Here is a 21,740-nt window from a genome sequence, read left to right on the forward strand (position 1 = left end):
GGTACATTCTTTAAAACAAGAGGACTAGTTACATGTAGTAAAACATTTCGAATGATTTGGCTCTGACTGACCCGAACACACACGTGTCCCAACATCTAAAACTGAGCAGTGCAGGCCTGCTTTCAAACACAATCACATGAGACAAAAGCAAAACATCATTAGCATTTGAAGCAGCGACAAGCTGTGATCCATTCATGGACAGTTTCTCCTCTGACCACCTCAAAGCACGCTCAGCCTGACCTTCCCCTTTCAATCAGTAAGCCCGGCACACGTAAACAACAACTTTTAAATGTTTATTTTTGTTACCGAGCCGCAAAAAAAAGTGGAATTCTCTGTCTAAACTTAAGAAGCAGTTTAATATTACATACACTGCAGCTCACTGCAGTGCAACTCTCTGAACATCTGTCTGGCAGCGGTGGCATGCCAGTTAATATTTCACCTATTGAACATGTTCTCCCTGTTGAGAAAGACACAGAAGATGCTAGAAAGCCTTCTCACCATTTCCAGACCCTGTTCTCGCTGTGGCTCGCGGGAGCGTCCTGCAGTACACACTGGTTGAACTTCATAACTGTACACATGTAACGGAGATGCTGCTTCAGGATGACTCAGCTGGAGAACGGGGCTCTGTCGTCGTGGCCCGTTCTGACAAAACAGTTCATTCCGCTTCTAACTACTTCCTTGAAAGCTGCACATCATAGCAGCTGAATCAGTTTGCTTCCTGAAGTCCAGTCGCGAGTCAGCCACCGGCAGTCTGAGAGGCTGGAAGTGTCTCCATGCGCTGAAAACAACTAACAACAACAAGCAGCAACGCCACCCCTGCTGATGGATCCTCTGTGGCTATATTTGGCCCAGCGAGGACTTAACACTAAACCTTCCTGTTGCATTCTGCTGCTGAATCAGACCTCTCACTCTTCTTAAAGTTGACTTCATCGTAGACTCCGCCCACTCTGCTGTACTGAACCCGCCCATTTCTGGGAAGGACCTTCCTTGTCAGGCAGGTGTGATTATCTCAAACACTGAAACCACGCCGGTACAACTCAGAGCTCATAGACCTGGTACAATGCAATAAAAGGCCTCTTAGACCAATGGGCATGACAGATGACTAATGTGATCTATCAGCTTAAGAAAGGAAACAATCAAACACATCAACAGAGCTTTTGTTAGGAAATTATGCAATTCTGGGTTATGGCATTACACCAGGATCTATTTGAACTTCCTCATGCTCTACGGTAAGCAGAGAGAGACTTAAACAATATGGGCTTTATTGAGAGGATAAACATTATAGCATAAAAATCACATTTCACACATGATATAATGGGAACCTACAGTGTGACTGTAACAGGAAACACAAATAAGTCACAAACCAAATAAGAAGTTGCCTTCAGACATTAGCTGTCCTTAGTCTCCCCGCTGACATTTTCACATCAGTGTGCATTTATATAATTAGAAAAGCCTGAGCTGAGTCAAAGTGTATGAATAGTACCCGCTGTAAAATATTTTGGGGGCATTTCTGGGAGTCCTTTAGAAAGTGATTATCCTCCATCTTCCACTAAAACCTAACATTACAGTAAATTTCTATAAAGCAAACAAACAAAAACCCATTTTGAACTCTTCTTATTCTCTGCACGTTTGATTTGGCCCATTTTTGCACCATATGCTCTTCCTGACAACCCTAAATGGATTTGTGTCTCCTCCCACAATCACAAATGTGTAAATCACTACACCATTCACTGGTATGCTAGTAATACACACTCTGTATGAGAAGCATGGACTTCTTATCTCTGCTTGTGTGAACTGATCACGCTTGGTGCATCTCATTGGGCTTTACCTCAAAATAATATATTAAACATATTGTCACTACCATTCGGCCACTCTGGTGTTGAGAATAGATTCCTTAATGTACATCAACGTTAAAGAGAATATAGTTGTGATTGCTTGCAACATTATAATATTGTGGTAATGGGTGTAAGGATACAAAATAGAAAATAGGCCTGGGATGGGAACAAAGAACTGAGGTGCAGGGCAGAAGGACAATCAACCCCCACCCCCAAGGCATAAAGCGAGAGTTACTGAGGCTGAGGAGCAGACAAAGGGCAAACAGACACTACCTTAAAAGGAGATGGGGGTCAGGGTGTCAGCACCCTTGGCCACTGTACTAGTGTATTTCCATTGTGGGGGTGTTTACTGTAGGGGGGAGGAGACCAGAGGTTATAACTGTAACTGTTGTGTGGAGTTCTTTAGATCAGCCTTTAGCATAGGAATGCAGTGTGCTGATCTCCAGATGCATCTGTAAGAATAATGGGTGATAAAAAGATTGTGTAAAACATGGAAACATCTCAGCGTGATCTCTACCAGGACCAAAAGAATCGCAGAGACCGGCGTTGTCTCAACACTGGATAATTAAGTAGTTTTGATCACAAGGAATTTAACGTACTAGGCCAGGTTTAATTTGGTTCAATTAAATCTCTACTTAGTGGGAAAAAATTAACATAAGTTCTGATTATGTTTTAGCACATGTAGGCATGACATAAGCACTCTGTGTGCATTCAGCAGTACTTCGGATTTGACTACAGTTGCCTCAGCTCTCGTCTTTCAAGTGGAAGTCAACAAAGCAATGAGACACAACACAGAACAAAGGGAATAACATGGCTGGTCTTCAGAACAATGCACTGTGAAGTTTTCAGGCTGATTTAGGGTGTCGGGTATCAATGTGGCCACATGTGTCTGCAGTTCCCCGAAACAAGCCGAAAATGAGTGAAACAAGGCTGCATCCATCTGCTTTGAGCACTCTCACAGCCACACCCTTCCACAGAGAGTGATCTAAGACGCGAGTTTCCAGTTAGGAAGGTCTAAACTGGTGCTACTTTACCTTTAATCACATTTCCTTCTTCCTACTGCCCTAAAGCACCTATGCTTTAGGGCAGTAGGAAGTAGGCAGCTGCACTGGTCACAGCAGCTGAGGGTCCACAGTAGGTGCAAACATTACACTTGTAAACACTGAATATGTGAAACCAGGTTATCCTGAAAATAACTACAGTGCAGCCTTTGGAATAAAGATAGTCTGGTTTTGCTACTTTTAACCTGTCGAGCAGCTTTAAGGGAGCTAATCTGCCTGAACAAACGCAGACACTTATGTGACTGATCGAGTCAAGAGATCAACAGTTTGAATGTCAAGACTCTTTCATAACTGCAGCACGATGAGTGATCTAGGGTACAATCAAATATTGTACAAGAGATGCCAGAGACTGTAAGAAACAAGTAGTGCTGACGCCTTGACCAACATTATCAAAATATGTTGGATTGCATGCAATCTTCTATGCAGAGAAACTACTGGATTCCTGTACATGAAAGTTGAAAAGGTGACTCCTTTGCAAATTTGTGACCATCCAAGATTTGAGGAAACTTTGGCTTTTAAAAAAATGTATCAACAAAAAAACTGACCAAGACACTGACAGCAGAAAAGATGGACGAAACCACAGCGACATCACCCAATCCGAAGCCTTGACATGATCGGTCCTGCCGCCTTCATCTTTGGTTGCAAACAACAGGATGTGACAAAAAGGGGCAGGAATGACCACAAAGCTCCTACGCTTATTCGCTAATGGTTTGTGACTGATCACCTTTTGGCCAGTGAGTGTGTAGATAACACTATTTTGAAACATAATGACAAAGATTTCCAACAAACAGACTTCCTCTTGTTCTTCTTTTTTTTTTTTTTTTTTAAATTGAGTGGGACGTTATACAAGTGACCGAGCCCATAAACTCGTTAGGAAAGCGTTATGTTTTCCCATAGACGTCTATAGGACCACAAAGCTTTTTGCAGCCACAGCTATGACCATTTTTTGACCTTCAGGTAGAATGCAGGTTTAAGACACTTACACTCTGGCTGCCTTTTTTTTTAAATTACGGTTTATGCTTGTGTCCATGAAACCAGCCATTACCACAGGAACATAAGAAAAAAAAGAAAAGCCTGCTGTTGCAAGTTGTGTTACTAAATAGTCAATTAAAATCATTTTTAACGTTTATGGAGGCTCAGAAAGACACAACGGTCAAATGGTAACAGCTTAAACATAGTGAAAGAGTCACATAGCCAAGCAATTATAAAGTTCAGCAATGTAAAAGTGACCCATAACTCTTCTCTTATTCTGGGTATTGTGCTCAACACACAGGACAAAGAACAGTGAGGCTGTTTTCAGCCACATGAGAAGAACTGAACAGAAATCATTGTTGATATGCTCAATCTAAGGGATCAATAAACAGTTGTAAAAGTCATTATTCGAACCTTCACGTTCCCTTCTTTCTATTTAACAACGCAACACAGCGTTCTTCGATGCTACATGTTATGTTTAAAGGTAGATGCGCAGCAGGACACTCACTTATCATCCAGACACGGCAACCAAGAAATTTATGAGGCCAAACAATCAAACACTCTTAAGTAGTCAAGGCACATGACCTTAAACCTCAAATCAAGCATGGACTGATCTGAGGTTAAAATAAAATGAAATAAAATTATTTTATTTTATTAAAAAAAAAAAAAAAAAAAAAAAGAATCTCTCAAACCTGCAGCTAGTCTGCACGTTTTGCTTTTCTAAATCTGCATTTCACAGCACACTAAACCCAACGTGCCTCTGACAGATTTGTCAGACAGATTCAAAAAAAGGAAAGCAGATGCGCTGATGTGATCCAACGTGATGTGTGATTATCACGAAGCACCCAAACACTAATAACCAAGCCCTGTTTAGAATGAAATCACTGATGACAAATTAATAAACGCCAACACAACAATGAAGATTGATGTTAGTGTAATGATAAAGCTCATTTTGGATTCAAGGTTCCACTTTAAGCACGGAAACCGGCTGATAAAGACTAGACGTGAAGTACCAAACGATGTGCAACATGCTGCGTTTACACTTGGAAGTTACAAAAGAGGAAATTGGCACATTTACATGAAAGACTTGTTCTCATAAACTGATTATTTTAAAGAAGTGTATGATAATGATTTTTAAGCTGTGTTAACTAGTTTTACAGCAAAATTGCACTGGAGTTCAAAAACAATGGAGTATGTCAGTCATGACGCCTACACATGCTTAACAGTATGGTTTGCATTTTTTCTACACTTGTTTCCTCATACTGGCGTGTCCTGCACAATGTGGACGGCTGATCAAGTTACTCATTAGTTAGTATGCACATGGTGTTCAATCTTGTGCCGAACATTCAGCTAATCATTGTTAAAGGCGTTGGCTAAAAAATATATATATATTCGGCACGTTGGAGTATGTGCTGCATGTGCACGCGTTCAACGACCTGAGCTCTGAGGAATTTACCTGCTTTTGAAGATCAGCATGAAAATAGCCTCAGAGCATCAAACTCAGCTCAGGCTTTATTCTAGATTTAAAGTAAAACCTGACTCTAAACATGGAAATCTAAAGTGACTGTGTATTAGTAGTCAGCTGTATTGGCCCTGCGTTGCTTGTGTTAAATCTCTCTTAAAGGATTAAAACAGTTCTACTCTTTCATTTATTTATTTATTTTTTTAACTGAACAGAAATGCATTTTTGCTTTTTGTTTTTTAAAAATAAACAGAAAAATTTGCTTTTTTTAAGTGTAGAGTAGATCTATATGGGTCATTTAAAAAAAGAAAAGAGATCTGAAATGAATGTGTACTTTATGACACTATGGTGTTGCTTTTATTACCAATACTGAGCCCACAGCACTTCCTTAGTGACAATCACTTATTTCAGATTATTTTTCTTTGTTCCTCTCCAAAAAAGGCCAGAAAAACAGACTCTGCTGCTAGCTTTAGCTAGGCCTTAAAATCATCCAGATCTGAAAGGACTTGCAAAAGTTCAGATGGCACAAGTCTCACCGTGATGCTAAAAAGCTCCTTTATAGCCTGTAACGCTAATTTGACTGCAGAATTTAGACCCATTGTGCTACGAAAACTACACAAAATTGCAAGACTGACATGCTAGATTGGCGACAAAGTTAACTACAGGATTGCATAACTGAAGGTAAAAGAACTGGTCCAAAAGTTGACCACTCATGTCCTTATTGGCTATTGCAAATAAGGACATTAGCAACACTGGTCTTTTCTCTGCTCCAAAACCCTTTACAGGCCCAACCGGATTTCAAAGCAGTGACATGATGCTTTGTTGTACAGGTGGGTTTTAGTGATGCAAAGACACACTAAACTCACTACTGTTCACTATACAATGACTCACACTGAAACTAAAGCTTAGGAATGACTTCCAAAGGTGAACAACAATAAAAAACTCTCGCTGTTTGACTTACATTACTGCATGTGGGTTCTGGAGCATGCATGCCTTGGGGCCGAATGTTGTCACAGGGCTTGGTCCATGAAGTGATTGAGTCCTCCTAAAAGAGAGGATAAAAAACATTCACATGTAAACACGGCAAGCAGTTGGGCAAGAACGCAAATGAAGACTCCAAGGCATTTTAAAATGATCTCATCTTGTTCGAACTGCGCATAAGTTGACCCCACAACCTCTTCTACTGTCATCTGCTCGTTTACAGGAAACTGGAAGCTGAGCTCAAGACCAGACAATGTCACTCACCCTTTGATGCCGATGCTAGTCTCTAGAAATTCCCAAGTTACCAACTCTTTAAGTTTTCACCAAATAAATTACACTTTTAATTTCAGTTTTCAAGACAAAAAAAAGAAAAAAAAAAGGGGAAGCGAAACAAAGGCTGTTGGAGACGTCTACAAAACAGAAGCGGAAGTTCAGAATTTCACAAATCAGCCGATATTTGCTTATTTTGTGTCTACTTAGCTTCGACACACCGCTAGAGTCTCTATTTGTGTCACTGCGTCGATCTGGTAACCTTTCACTTGATAGGTGAAAGTGTAAACTGTGGCGCTACAGCCCAGTGCTTGAAATGTTCTTTGTTCAGATTTAGACTTTTTTGGGGCGTCTGTTTGTCGTAGGTGCAGTGTTAACAGTGCATCGGTGAAATTAAGCCCGACAAGCTGTTTTATAAGCCTTACTTATCCACTTACTTACTCTGGAGCTCACAGAAATCTGCTTTCTGCGCAGTGGATAAAAGGAAAATCTTAAACACCTGTCTGTATTAGGCTTTGTTAACGCATTGTGACTGGAGTGTGGGGTCAAAAGGTCAGCGGTGGGGTTCACTGACGGTGCAAACGCAGCCTTCATGCTGAATCACTCAGTCAACAAATCCTCTTAGCCGTCTCACTCTGCGAATGCACCATCTGCCGTTTACGCGCTCTTAAAGCTGCACTGAACGATATTTTCATACAAACATGTAAAGAAACTAACATGCAACGCCAGAGACGCTGCTCACACTGACAAAAACACTGACAGTTATCACCAAGTCTGCAACTCTACGGAGTCTGCTGCTCTTGTTTCGCTCACTGCTTTGGTATTTGTCAGAACGCCAAAAAACTGGAGTCCAATGGGATGATGTGGAGAAAAGGCAAGTGTTTTAAAGTGACAGCAGTTCGATCAACGATAAGTGGTCGTGAGCTTGTTTTAGGGTCATTTTTCCCCTTCAGTGGAGAAAAAACAAAAAGTAATGCAACTTTAAGACTTTTACATTCACCAAATGGGCAAAGGAAAAAAGAGAAGAGAACTAAAAAGATGAAGCTCTGACACTAAAGTACAGAAACAAAGTAAAGCTGTGTGCACACTGGATTTGTGGTGGTAGCAACCAGACAGCATAAAAAGTAAATGGCATTTAGTGACTTCAAGCAACTATGGGCAAAAATGCTCAGGTCAGTCTCAGGTGAGAGACTGAAGAGACTACCAATGAGACTTAAGTATATCGTTGATTGACATGTGACCAAACATAAGGCCAGGGGGACAGAATTGGCCTGGAAGGCTTTGGAAAATGCTTTACAGCTTTTCCTACTGACAAAGACCTCCACATGACCACTCATACCACACCAAACTAGTTAAGTGTTAGATAAACAATTAAATAATAGAAAGGTTCTCTATTATAGAAATCTATTTTTTTTTTTTTTTATAGTGGGTCCAAAAAGATTCTGTGAATTAACCAAAACTGAGACTTGCTGCTAAAACTGTACTTGACCTCTGACTAAATGTTTAGTTAAAGGGCAGTTTCACTGGTCCGGCCCACTTGAGATCTAAATGAGCTGTATCTGACCCACGATGTAAAATGAGTTTGACATCCTTGCATTAGACGGTCACCTAGGTTACCAGAGCCTACAACGTCCCCAAGCAACCAGCTGTGTACGTAAGCTTTACTTCTGCGTAACTTCTCGAGCAATCTGAGAATGTATCAGTATTTCAGTCCAGCACTGGATCGCAGTGCAGGTGGAGTCACAACATTTTTTGAAAACCACTCCAACAGAAGATATTGTATTGCGTTGTATTAGTAAAATAATACACAGATATCAAACTGTGATCAGCTTATCGTAAGCTCTGGTCTTATTGTAAGCTTTTAACTAAACTCACATTAGTTACTTTTCAGCCAAGGAGGTCCACTTCACTTTTTGCTTTTTACAACCCACAAATATCACTACAATGAAAAGGGTCCTTTCCAAATTAGGATAAATTCCTCCTAAATCTTAATGCTTCTGAAAAAAACCTTGCAACACGAACAGTTAGCAAACCAAAGAGGTTTTAAACATCCTGTTTCCGTGAAGTCAGGTACCCACACAAATCCATTTCACAAAAGTCTTAGCTGCTGCAACTGTGATTGCGTCTCAACATTTTCCAATCTGCTTAGAAGGTGGTAGCGCAGTAATGCAATCAGGTTAACCAATCAGGTTAACTGATTGCATTACTGGATTATAGTCATGGCAACATGGACCATTTAAAAAAAAAAAAAAAAACATCTGGATGTTTCAGGCTGAACACTTGGCATCGTTACATGTAGCGGGCTTCTTCATGGCTGTTTGTATCTGTGTATGTGTGTGACAGAGTTACTGCAAATTTAGTGAGCAGCAATGAATTAATATCTTGACCTTTATAGCAACGCTCTGTATGAAAGTGAGCTGACCAACTGAACAACAACTTAAAGCATATTGTAAATCCAGCAAGCCCTGGTTTGTTTGCTTAAAGGTTAGTCTGCACCAGGGTCACGTGTCTGATAAGCAGGAGGTTTTGACCAGTGAATCAGCAATTTTTCACTCACACGACCATAACCCGAAGGAAAAACACAAATGAGGGGTTGAAGTTATAAGTAATACTGTTCTTCTGACTTTGCACTTTAAACATGGCTCATTACCACCTTAAAAAAAAGATAAAATCAAGTTTCATGTGTGGACAACTGCTTTACCTGTATTCAAAGGAGGTGCTGGCTGAGGAAGTGCTCAAGCTGCGGACTTTTCTGTTTCTTCGAGTCAGGTTGCGGGCAGGCACCTCCCCTCCATCACAGGTGGAGCAGGAGTATGGGGCCGATTCCACTCGCACGTCCTTTCCGCCCTCCATCTCACACAGCCAGGCTGGAGGTAAACTGACATGACACAGCACTCTTTCGTGAGTAAAGTGATCAGGTGTCACACTTTGCGTGACACCTGATCTATGATCTGTATAATATACAGGATATAAACTGCGACAAAGGAATGAAAACTAAGTGACAATAAATGCTGGGAGATGACGCACAACTGTGTGAGGCTGGTCGAAGATGATTTTCAAAGCCTTTTGTTCACGTTATTTTGAATGTGGGAAAATACAACAGTATGTGTGTTTCTCACAAACGGCTCAGAATCAAAAGAAATGTGCCAATTTATGTATTCATCCCCACTGACACCCAAAGAAAATGATCACACAAAAGAGCTGCTGAAATAACATTTAATCGCAGCCTTAACAGATACAGGGACTATAGCATAAGAACTTAAAAATAGACTATAGCTAGTAATATTTACCTAGTGAAAGAGCTGGCAAAGTTGCACACATAAAATATATTTGTTCTTCAATTTCTAAATGCCAAATTTTTTAATTTGCGCCCTCTCCCCTCAATCACACTCCTCCCATGAGGTGTATCAACAGCAATGAATTTGTCCTGATCTGCTCACTCTGTTCATTAACACCCTAGCAACCATTAATCAGCTCAGCTGGCAGAAACAACCACGGCTCAGTGTATTGGCTGCATGCGCCAAACTTCATGTAATAAAACCAGCTTTTGTACTGATGGTCCAAAAGAGGCAAAAACTTACAGAACATCATTCCACCTATTATATACATAAAGAAAACACGAGCGAGTCTACAGCTCGGGTCACATAAAATCCACTGACGCGCTCAAATATTTCTATTCATTTTATTTTATTTCTATCGATCTTACATATTACATCTCCCAGTAACCGGCGTTCACCAAATTACATAAGGGTTACTATGCACTCTTTTCTAAGTCGATATTAAATTGAAATAAAAGTTTTTGTCCAAACAGTAAAAACTTCAAGTTACGCCAAAATTAAGCCTCAACTAAATTATATTGGCTAAAGTTTTTTCCTTACCGTCAGCCAGCTAGAGAAAAAGATGCAACCTAGCTTACACAGGTTAATGTTTATCTTGCGCTTAACAGCCTCGCCTTTGCTCTCTTTGTGATTTATCACTTTTCTAATGGTCGAACTGTCCCGTGTGGTCTACAAAAGGACCTCCACCGACTTGCCTGACTATATAAACGGATGAATGGTGGCGACCACAGATATATCCCCGGTTAGGCAACTGAGCTAGTTCCCAAGCTAAGCTAGCAGTTAGCCGTCCTGATCACAGAGCGTCACATCATCCAGCTGCACGGCTACCTTTTTACTCACACCGTCACGGGAGACGACGCAAATCTGGCGCGCGGCAAAATCCCGCAGGATCAGAACTTCACCATTATTATTCGCTTTGATAATAATATAGTTACACCATCTCACTTCTCAGGAATCAACAATCGCCTCGCAACTTCCTCATACTGACCAGCCAATCACGGGCTCCCTCTGCGCCGACGTCATATTGGACTACCTCTCCAGGCTGCAGCACCACAGATTATATATACAGCATTCAGATTATATCACAGGAGTAAACTATTAAGTAACTACATTGTAGGTAAAAAAAAAAATTATACAGCAAAGACATAAAGATATAGCTGCTGCATGAATTAAGGGATTATTTTGGATTAATGATTGCACTAAAGCCTCCAGTCTTAAATTTCTATCACCCCTCATAATGATTAAACCGCAAAATAACCTTTATTCCGTTTTATTCTGTTTCTTTCAATTAAACTGACTGTGCGGGGGAAAAAAAACATCCCTCATTTCTTGTATATTTTGCTTACAAGGAACTAGACTCTCCCTGTCATTTTTGAAAATGGTCTTTAGCAATGGTTCTGGTCTTTCAAGGTTTTTCTTTGGGCATTACTTTTTTACTCATTTTCCAGTCCGCGTACCTCAATATTTTGACAGATGCTGGTTTTATGTTTTGTTTTTTAGACATTTAACATTCATATAGTCATTCAGCAATAAAAAAAAAGCTACCTTACTTGAGGGATGTACCAGGTGATTCTCAATTAGCTATTATCTGAAAAGTTAACATGCGGCATGGTGTGCATGGTGTCTTTAAAAGAACAGAAGAAAGTTGACAAGTGGGAGAGAAATGATAATCCTTCAGCAAATGAACAGTGTCTGAAAGTTGTGTCTTTAACAAATAGAAAAATCCAATCTGGCAAAGGAGAAATGGTCTTGGTGGAAGGGTGGCTGTTAAGAATCCATTTTTAAGGAAGTGAAACGGGGAGAAAAGACTTGATACAGAACAGAACAAAAGCCAGCCAACATCCAAACCACAGCTTTGAATGTGCTTCAAGAATCCCATAGAATTCAGCCTATTCCTGATGATTACTTAAAGAAATTACAAAAATGTATAATATTGACTTTCAAGCTCATTAGAATTGTACAAACTCCGGTTTTGTCTTATTTCCGTGTATGTTTGAAACATGTTTCAAAAATCGCTGCACCCATTTCCCATTTTCTTAGAAAAATATGAAGAAATGAGGTGTGGCTCGAGACTTTTGCACAAAAACAAAAAAATAAAGAATACTGTGGCAATTGTTACACACTTCAGTGTGCTTCAGTCAATCAGTACAACTTTACAGAAGTGGGAAATAACGGAGTACAAATACTAGAATTCACATTACTTTATGTTACTTAGGTTTAACATGTTTGAGGGAAGTTTTTATTTCCATCAAACATCATTGAGCCTAAATGGAGGGAACAATAACACAGAAAAGACAATGCTGTTAGTGTAGCCATCACCGGAGCTTATCACATATGTAGAGATAAAATACAAAAAAACAACATATAATTTATGCATCATTCACAGCACTATACTTACCAGTGGCTAAAGTGGAGCCTGTGTCGTACTTCAGGATCTAGTTCGCACTACAGAGACACATGCTGTGGCAGGTCAAATTCAAATGCAACATTTCTAACAGCTGGACAGATGTCAGCACACACTCAAGTCATTTGTATGCAGTTTGACTCAAGGTGTGTTGCCAGCTAAAGGTTCAGCTGCTGCATTTCCCAGGGAGAAAAAGAAAGAAGCAAAGAAACCTCAGAGATGGAGAAAGATAAAGACAGGATGGGAGGTGGAAGAAACGTTAGATTTAAAGGTAAGAACTGCTCAGTGAATTTAAAGTAAAGCACTGCTTTGGACTGAACACCACAGTGACTGTAGTGTTCATGGTCAGAGATTACATCAAGGGTACATCAAGTGTAGCAGAGATGAATAAGTTATTCAGATGTAAGTTATTAAGCTTTGATTCATTTACTGAATCTTTATACCAACTGTGTGCTGTGTAGTAAAAAGACAGTATAAACAGTATACCATGGAAATCAGCCAAGACAGCTCGTGAAACATTTGCTTGAATTCAGCTGTGTAAATCCACAAAGAGCAGTAAATCGCAGCAACACACTTCAGCTGATCACAGGCTTAATCAGTACATTTTGATGTAGTATTTGTTTTTTGCCACTTGTTTATCAAGTTCAACATGTCATCAGAAAGACCAGACTCGGTAATTTCTTTGGAGTTGTTACAGATGTGCTGACCATCTAGAAGGAAAACTACTTGCTCATGGTCACGCAGTCTCTGCCACATCCACACAAAATAATCTGTATTTGTATTTCAGATGTCTGCCCAGTAGAGGGCAGTAAACGTTAAGGATTATAACCAAAGCATGTACATCATTAGAAGGGACTCGGATCATCCATCGGTGAAGCAGGGATCAGCAAGTGTGAGAATATACCGAGTAAGCAATATGCAAACTGCTAACGCTGAGGGAAATGCTCTTTAGCAAGGCACGCCACTTAAGATTGGCGTGTATAATTACGCTGATGTTTTCAGCAAGCGTGGACACGTATGCTGCTGTTACTCAAGCTGGGAATAGTCACAGTATGCAATTTCATTTTTAGTCTTCACACTCAAACTCAGAGTGGCACTACAAGAAGGTGCCTTCACACTCATTGTAAGTGCTGATGAACAAAAAATGGAAAGTGAGTGCGTTAATGACTGTACAGAAGAGGCAGGCTGATTCAGCAGTGGATAAGAAATTGTTTATTGACTTGAACATAATTACAAGGAAACCAAACAGTCTGCAACATTCTAGCTTCAGTGGGAAATGCTCTAAGTGAATCACACTCAACACAGTAGGTCATCTCAAACTGCTTTTTATTACATCTTAAATAACAGTACATTTTAATATAGTTTCTATCTTGCATCCAGCTTTCGGTTGTACACTGACTGACTTTAAAATTAAATACAAAAGGTGAAAAGGGAACAGTGGGGGTGCAGAGCTCTACAGTTATTTGATAGAGAAAGAGAGAAAAAGGAAAGGGAATTTAATTAATTTGTAATATTTTTTTTATTTTGTTTTATTTTTTGCCAACTCCAGGCCTAACGCACAATTACAGCACATTTTTTTTGTACAGAATGTCGCAGAGAAAAAACAGAATGGAAAAAATGTCACTACTGCTAAAGAAAGAGCGTTTGTTTACAAGAAGGGAACAACAGAAACTTCTGCCATTCAGATGCTGCAAGATTTTTTTTCCCGTTTTTTTTTTATTAAAGGACAGAAAAAACCTGTTATAAAATGTTTTCCTTTGTAAATGGAATTTCGTTTGCTACAGAAGGAATGAAAATTTTATTTTGTTCCATTGGAGATTGTGTATGTTTACGTGAATGAATGTACGTATGTATGTGTGTACAATTTAAACACTTACATTACTTTAATTTTTGTGGAATCCCTCCCAAGTATGGACCAAGTAACCGTTAATGTCGCAGGGTTTGCTTCTCGAGTGCATAGCTTTGACATTTTAGTTGAATCGTGTATGCACGGAGTAGCCAAAAACAAAAAGGAGGAGAAAAAAAAAAAAAAAAAAAAAAAAGGAAAAAAAAAGGAAAAAAGGAAAAAGAAAAATATAAATACCATCGTATTGATATATTCAACAGGTTATTTTCTCAAAGAAAAACATCAAAAGGACTTAATTTCATATGCACCTTTTAAGCAATTCTACAGCATGCGATTCTAAGAGATAACCCACCCATGGCAGACAACCAAAATTTTTTTTTTTCGTTTTTAACTTAAAAAGTTTCAATATCATTATTTTCAAACATTGATTTATACAACATGTCATTCACAGAGTAGTAACTGCATTTCCAAGCACGGAATGGGCACCTCTGTTAAAAGAGAAAACGTCCGGATTGCAACCGGGCTAAAGTGGAGGTACTCTCTACCCGACCAAATCACATCACCGGTCCCAACCACGGGCAACAGAAACCAGGGGAAAAAACAAAGGAATAAGGAGGGGAGGGCATAAACAGAAAACAAACCAAAACAAAACGAGGGGCAGGGTGGATTATGATCTGATGGGTTAATCTTTATTCTACATTGTTGCCAGACAAAAAGGTGTAAGAATGGTTAAAATGTTTGGGTTTCTTTTTTTGTTGTTGTTGTTTTCCGTTTTAAAAACGAGCATTCGTCATCATAAACAGCATGTGCTTGGTTAATTAACTTTTTTCCTTTAGACAGTATATATGCAAAGTTTAATTTTTGTGCAAACAGATTTGTGGACTACAATGGGGTGTGGTGTGGGAACAAACAAACAAATAAAAAAAAAAACCCAAACAAAAGACAGTAAAAGTATTACAGGGCTAAATATACAGAAGGGCCAGAAGTGGCTTTGAGGACTCCCTGTTGAAGCTGAATTCTCTCGCTTTGTTCTCCGGTGGGATAAAGCTGGATTTAAAATGACGCGATCTGGAGATTCTTTTATTTTTCCCAACTTAAAAACATTCTCTAAAAATGTGTAAAGACTAGGAAATAAAAGCTTTGATCCTCATTTTAAACATTAACTGACAGTTCACTGATCTACCTCTTCAACTAAACAGAAAAACAAAACAAAGAAACAAAAATAAACATGGTCAAAAAGCTATCAAGAGTTAGATCACTGCCATGTAATAACCTTCACTCAGACCTGTGCATAATGAGGACGCAGGACACATTTCGCTTGGTGATGGTGGTGGTGATGGTGGCAGCGGTGGTGGGGTTTTTGTATTTTCAGTTATAACAATACCAGACCATGGTCGTAGGAGGAATGCACAATTTTCCCCTCAGTTCCACTCTGAAAGCACTAAATTCCCCAAGCTTTTTTTTTTCTTTTTTTGTAGCTTAATGAGTGACAGACAATTGTGCTCTTTTAAATGAGAAGGAGACAGAGAGAGAGAGAGAATTTTTGCCCTTGATAGTTTTTTGGAGGGGGTGTTTGGAGTCAGTATCATGGTGTGTTTTCGAAAAGATTGGATATGCAATAAAATTGAACATCGTGATGTTGGAATGGTCTTCCACTCAACTTTGGAGTCCGGATGCCATCTGGAAAAAACAAACATTTTATCGTTATTACTCTGCAAAGTTACTGACTGTGCACAAAACTAAAATCATTTAAGCCGGTGCCTGCAGTTTCAATCTAAACCCCCAGATGGCAGTAAAGATGAACTCTGAGGCGCTGGTGCTAACACCTACCTTCAGACTCTAGTTCCAGATCTTGAGGAAGCTGTCCCAGGACCCTGTTGCCACTGCCATGCCATCGTCAGTCACACCCAAGCAGCTCACCCGGTTATCATGACCGGCCAGGACACCTGCCAAGACAGCAGAGGATGAGACAAAGCACCAAATCTGCTGTGTCTGACAGGTACTGCAGGCTAACATAGACTCGAGAATAAAGATGCAGGTTTGGAAACTGATTACGTGATGAAACACTTTAGAAAACTGTGAAAAATAGCAAGATGAAACTTGTTTTAAACTATAAAGTGCAGAGTAGGCTATAAACCAGTTAGTAAAGGCTGATGCTGACCCAATATACTGATAATCAATACTCCATACACCAGTGGATAGAAATATTTAAAAAAGAAAAAATGTCTGCTAAGATGTTGGCTTCTGATCCCACTATGCAGTCAATAGATCAAGTATTCATGCCTCCAAGGGGGCTCTTCACTACTCGAACAGGGGATGATTCTCCTCTCTCACCTGCTTACTATTGGCCTTTGGCTACAGTTTGGCTTCAGATATTTAATGGGGAAATATTACTTCACAGTATTCACATAAAGCCAAACATGCTTAACCAAGACATATGATACACTAATAACTAAAACATGTTACACGGTGCACATTTGGCTACAAAATATTTATTCCCACTCTGCTTAAACTCGTCAGGTTTCACAGGGACAATGTGCAAGTGCAATTAGACCAGATTAGCATCTACCTTCACAAGTAAAGCATTGCACAGAAGCAGTGCGTTTCTGCTGACGCGTCTCTGATTTGCACCAATAGTGTTAGGTTTAATAGTCAAAGTCATTTTTAATAGGCATTTTAATACACTCTCTTCCTAGTTTCCCAGAACGACACTTATGATAGTGTCTCCCTTTATAGAAGCTCCTCAACAGTGTCTGCAGGCTATAAGGTTATTTGGTGGCTTGAACATATCCATCATTCCCTGACAACTACCACACAGTGAACTCTTCACCGCCATGTTGACAGAACTAAAACCCTCAGAATAGATGCAGCTGTATAAGCTGTAAGACAAACGCTACTTTTAATTCAACACAACAAAAGAACAAACATACTCCTATCAGTGTTTTCACTAACAGTTGCAGTAACTTCAACAAACTACAAATATTTATGACGCCAAGACAAAAATCTTCTGTTTGCCACACAGCCTGATCTAGTGATAATAAAGACTTAAAACTATTTAAATGACTTTATTGCTACATACGGTGAATATGTCAATACAATGGTGATTACTGACTCTTCAACAAGAACTAACTGTAAAAGACCAACTGACAAGTTTGTGCAGGTACTGGCCACACCAGCAAAGTTGCAAAAGTGCTGTTAGCATGCCGGCTACTTTCATAGAATAATGCTCAACATCAGAAAATTTTAATTGCAAATATTTCTGAAACTGAAGCAACAGGTACCTTCATATTGTGAACGAGGAGTCCTGACCTTACCCTTCTGCCACTCTAATGCAGCACATGTGGAAATATTGACTTCATGGCATATTGGCGAGTCAGCATCAGCAGTGAATCAAATCATCAGCAATAATAATTTTAGGTTTTCTTTTTTTCCTTAGAGGCTTCATAATGTGAAGATTTCAAATTATAGAAAAACATTAATGAAATGCTATGTTCACATTTGTCAATGAAGTATAATCACATTCACACAGCTCCAGTCTTTTGCTCCGTATGGTGCCTACCTGCACGGTCGGCCTTCAAAGTGTCCCAGACGTTGCAGTTGAAATCGTCATAGCCAGCCAGCAGTAGGCGGCCACTCTTAGAGAATGCGACAGAGGTGATGCCGCAGATGATATTATCATGTGAGTAAACCATCAGCTCCTGGTCAGCACGCAGGTCAAACAGCCGGCAGGTAGCGTCATCTGAGCCCGTGGCAAATGCGTTGCCATTAGGGAAGAACTGTAACAAAGGGTAGGAGAATCTAAAGTATTCTTACTTTTGTGCAATTTTTCAGAGTGAAGCTAATTATCTACACTTAAGGGCCGATATCACATACCAAATCTTTTTTTAGTCCGTCTAGTCATCACTTTTAGAGCAAAGCCTACTGAATACTACTTGCAGTACTATGTACTATGAAATCAAGATCGTTCATTTAAAACAAAGTCTCAACAGTTAGCGTTAATTGTTTTCAAATTGCTCTGTCTCAGCCTTTTTAGAAAGAGCTTTAAAGTTAAACTTAGCAAAAAGGTCAACACAAACAGAGCCAAGTCATCCAGTCATTTTACTCGACTTGCTCAAGAACCCAAGACTTGCTGACAGATCTGACTCTGTAATCTGCTGAGTGGCTTTAAGACTTGACACCCTGACATGACTAGTATATAAGGTTTCTGTTTGTGTCCTTACGCAGATGGCGTTGATGTCAGACTCGTGGCCAGTGAAGGTCTGTCGGCACATTCCTTCTCTGATATCCCAGAGCTTGGCCGAGGCATCACAGGCTCCAGACACAAACAGCCTGGTGTCGGGCGCCAGCGAGAGACTCATGACATCGCCGGTGTGACCAGCAAAAGTAGTTGTCTGCTGGCCAGTCTCAATGTCCCACAGAGCACTGCAAGAAAACGCAAAGATGATTTACTGTCATTTACTCTGCAGAGTGACTGTTGACCTATGAGCAGAATCTAGCCCAGAAAGATGTACTAATTAGCCACCTTGTATTTAAACAGTAGCTCTCTAGCAGAAAGCACTACATGAGTGTATGAAATTAGGAACACTTGTATTTCCATAAATATTGTAGACAACCTAAAGAACTTACAGGCCAATGTGATGGCCCTGAAACCAGTAAAATATTGAAGCTCTTGACAGGTTGAAATTCTGACCCAACTGTTTAAAAGAAGAAGAAAAAAAGTGTTCTTGATTGAACTGATCGCAGTGGGTGCAATATCCCAACTCACCAGGTGGTGTCTCCAGAGCTGGTGACAATCTGGTTGTCATCCAGGAAGCGACAGCAGGACAGGTAACCTGAGAGGAGCGAAAGAAACGGAATCAAAAACTATAATATGATATTTTATTTTTCAGAGCTATAAGACAAGTTTCCTCCCCTTATACTATGCACAGAGAAAGAAATCTCATCCCAAATCATCATCCCACCCTCAGAGAATGTTATGTGAGCTGGATGTGGGGGAGATGAATTGACTAATTCACAACCAGATAAAAAAAGAAAAGAGAAAAAGCTGTAGGGCATCTCCTGGTTCATGACTTGCTTCCATAATTCTTCCTTTACTAGCTGGCAGAGTTTATAAACCCCTCCCAATAGCGAAGGAACTGGAACTAAAATGCTGACACACTTCCTGCATCATGTGACACTGATCAGATGAATGCTCCGCGCCCAAGAGCTCAACACTTTCAGTAGCTTGAGCTGGTATATGACACAATGGAGACAGATGCACAATATGACTAGTATCTTTTGGATCTGAAAAAAATAACTGGGCTTCCACCATTATATAATGGGTACCTTAGCAACATAATGGCTTATAACCGACTGGTTGTTTATAGATGGACTTGTTTTTTGATGGGGGATCTTTTATAAATATATACATACACACACTTGTATGGCTACATCCTATATGGCTGCAAAGTCTTGCTTTGACAAAAGACTTGCCAAATATTCAAAAGGATGTTACCATGACCACACACCGACAGAATCAGACTCACACGATGAAACTACCAGTCTCACAACCACATTTAAGCCCAAGCAACAAAAAGTTTAAAAAAAAAAAAAAAAAAGAAAGAAAAAAGTGAGAAATATGAACTTCCATCTACTCAAACGGAGGGCCAAATTGAAACCTAAATGAGGAATGCAGTCTTAAAAATCAAGTGACTTGAGTCCTGCCATGATCTATACTGCCCTTGTCAGAGATTGCAGAACGCTGACAAATCAAAGCTACTTTGGGCTGCACTCTTTCACAAGGGGTTGCTGCAGCAGGTACGGCCACATGTTTCATTTGTCAGATTTTTACGCCAGATGCCCTTTCTGACATAACCCTTGAGGGATTTGTGTCTCAGATTGAACAGGAGACTTTTCCCAACATCCTGGGACTGACGGGTAAATGGGTACAAGCTAATGGAAGGATCCTGCCTACCTGTGTGTCCGGCCAGCTCGCGGCTTACGCGCACATTTCCTTCACGGGTCTTCAGGTTGTAGATGGAGCAGATGTTGTCCAGGCCACCACAGGCAACATAGTTCCCAGAAGGGGCATAGGCGCACGTCATCACCCAGGAGGAGCGCAACGGGATGGCATGGACCTGAAGGAGAGGAGCAAGATTTAATATTAGATAGTATGCAGTGACAGATGGAAGAGAGGGAGAAGGGGCAGGCATGTGACAAAGTCTGTCTGCAGTATTAACTTAACCTTTCAAGGGCACAGTATTCACTATAAATAGCATTACTTGACACAAAACACTTGTGAATTGTATTACAATGAACTTAACATTTTGCAAATGGAAGTCTGGGAGTTATCATTATTTCTATTCTGACTTGATCTTGGATGAAAGGGAAAAGACAATAGTTCATTTGGAAATTTGGTGAAGGATGACTGTACACATCTTATGTTTAGACTACCCCGACCTCATCAGATCCCTTGGCCCCACTTTATTGTGTTTTTCTGTGTTTTATATGTACTGCTGACATCTAAAATCTTCTGCCCATCTGTGTTTACAGCTCAAGATTAAAGGATGGTTAGCTCTGGGTCAACAGAAGTTTTGTTTTAGCTTTCTGGTTTTAGAACAAGCTAACCAACTACGTGACATTTTATGACATCATCTCATCATTTCACGGTGTTTTGGTGTTATCATTTTTAAAAAATTATTAGAACGTATTGCTCACTGATCAAACCACAAAGAAAAGAAAAAAAACTTCCCATGCCAACGTAAGAGAAGATGTGTGTCTTTCTGTGTACATTTCACTGGTTAAACACCAGGAACTTAAAAAAAGCACCCCAAATTACTGACCATTTAAATTGTATCAGTTACCTTGTTTGTGGTGTAGCTGTCCCAAATAATGAGTTTGCCATCCTGGGAAGCACTGACCAAAAGCCTGGTGAAAAGAAAGAAGAGATTAATAAAGGGAAAGACTGTCATCAATTTGAACTAGCAGAGTGTGATGCATATGTGTATATATAGTACAGTTTTACCTAGAAAATGTTTATCCATGACCTTCACAATACAAAAACACGGTACGCGAGGATGTGGCTTTTCTTACTTGAACATTTTTATTCTATATTAAAAGGGGTTTGGAATGATAGAACGGAACATTTCAGATGGTATTTAGACAGATCGTTTAGATTTACTTTTTGAAGGCGTTTCCAATTTATTGCATCCATATTTTGTTGCGCTTTAGGAATTAGGGGTAACAATGAGCCATCATTTCAGAGCCAACACAATAGGAAAGCTATCACTTAACCATGTTTAGTAGTGTTGCCAGTGCTGTCATTTTTCTGTGAGCAAACAGGACAAGATAGAAACCAATGCAGGTCACATGATTCAATTTACTGTGTAAATTATGTGGGTGGTGAGATTCAGGGGGGGGCTTGTTCAAGAACCATCATGGAAGCTAAGTGTTGAGCAAGTAAGTGAATAGACATTTTCTAGACAGATAAAAATATATCCATAAGCAACCAAACAAATGAAAAAACTTGTGATACCCGTCTTAAATACATTTACATAATTTTACATGCAGAATGGATGGTGCTAATCCCAACT

The 21,740-nt window shown here is 39.8% G+C and overlaps 2 protein-coding genes across 9 annotated transcripts in view; both read right to left on the bottom strand.

Moving 5' to 3' along the window:
- nadka (NAD kinase a) overlaps positions 1-10,967 on the bottom strand; it is a 16,816-nt gene extending 5,849 nt beyond the window's left edge. Inside the window, exons 1-3 of one of the 6 annotated variants that reach the window (XM_085144563.1) lie at positions 10,908-10,967; positions 9,283-9,459; positions 6,292-6,375 (exon numbers count right to left, since the gene is read on the bottom strand). In XM_085144563.1, coding sequence (XP_085000689.1) covers positions 6,292-6,375; positions 9,283-9,459; positions 10,908-10,942 — 296 coding nt within the window. In that variant the 5' untranslated portion in view covers positions 10,943-10,967. The other 5 variants (XM_085144564.1, XM_085144566.1, XM_085144565.1 and 2 more) reach the window with 5 other exon arrangements.
- Positions 10,968-13,520: 2,553 nt separating this feature from the next.
- LOC146495043 (guanine nucleotide-binding protein G(I)/G(S)/G(T) subunit beta-1) overlaps positions 13,521-21,740 on the bottom strand; it is a 30,076-nt gene continuing 21,856 nt past the window's right edge. For all 3 annotated transcript variants that reach the window (XM_085144574.1, XM_085144572.1, XM_085144573.1), the window contains exons 5-11: positions 21,012-21,075; positions 20,123-20,285; positions 18,935-19,001; positions 18,390-18,591; positions 17,729-17,945; positions 16,000-16,115; positions 13,521-15,849 (exon numbers count right to left, since the gene is read on the bottom strand). In XM_085144574.1, coding sequence (XP_085000700.1) covers positions 16,009-16,115; positions 17,729-17,945; positions 18,390-18,591; positions 18,935-19,001; positions 20,123-20,285; positions 21,012-21,075 — 820 coding nt within the window. In that variant the 3' untranslated portion in view covers positions 13,521-15,849; positions 16,000-16,008. The remainder of the gene's footprint in view (positions 15,850-15,999; positions 16,116-17,728; positions 17,946-18,389; positions 18,592-18,934; positions 19,002-20,122; positions 20,286-21,011; positions 21,076-21,740) is intronic.

The sequence above is a fragment of the Neolamprologus multifasciatus genome, chromosome 20 (genome assembly GCF_963576455.1).
Source record: "Neolamprologus multifasciatus chromosome 20, fNeoMul1.2, whole genome shotgun sequence".
Lineage (NCBI taxonomy): Eukaryota > Metazoa > Chordata > Actinopteri > Cichliformes > Cichlidae > Neolamprologus > Neolamprologus multifasciatus.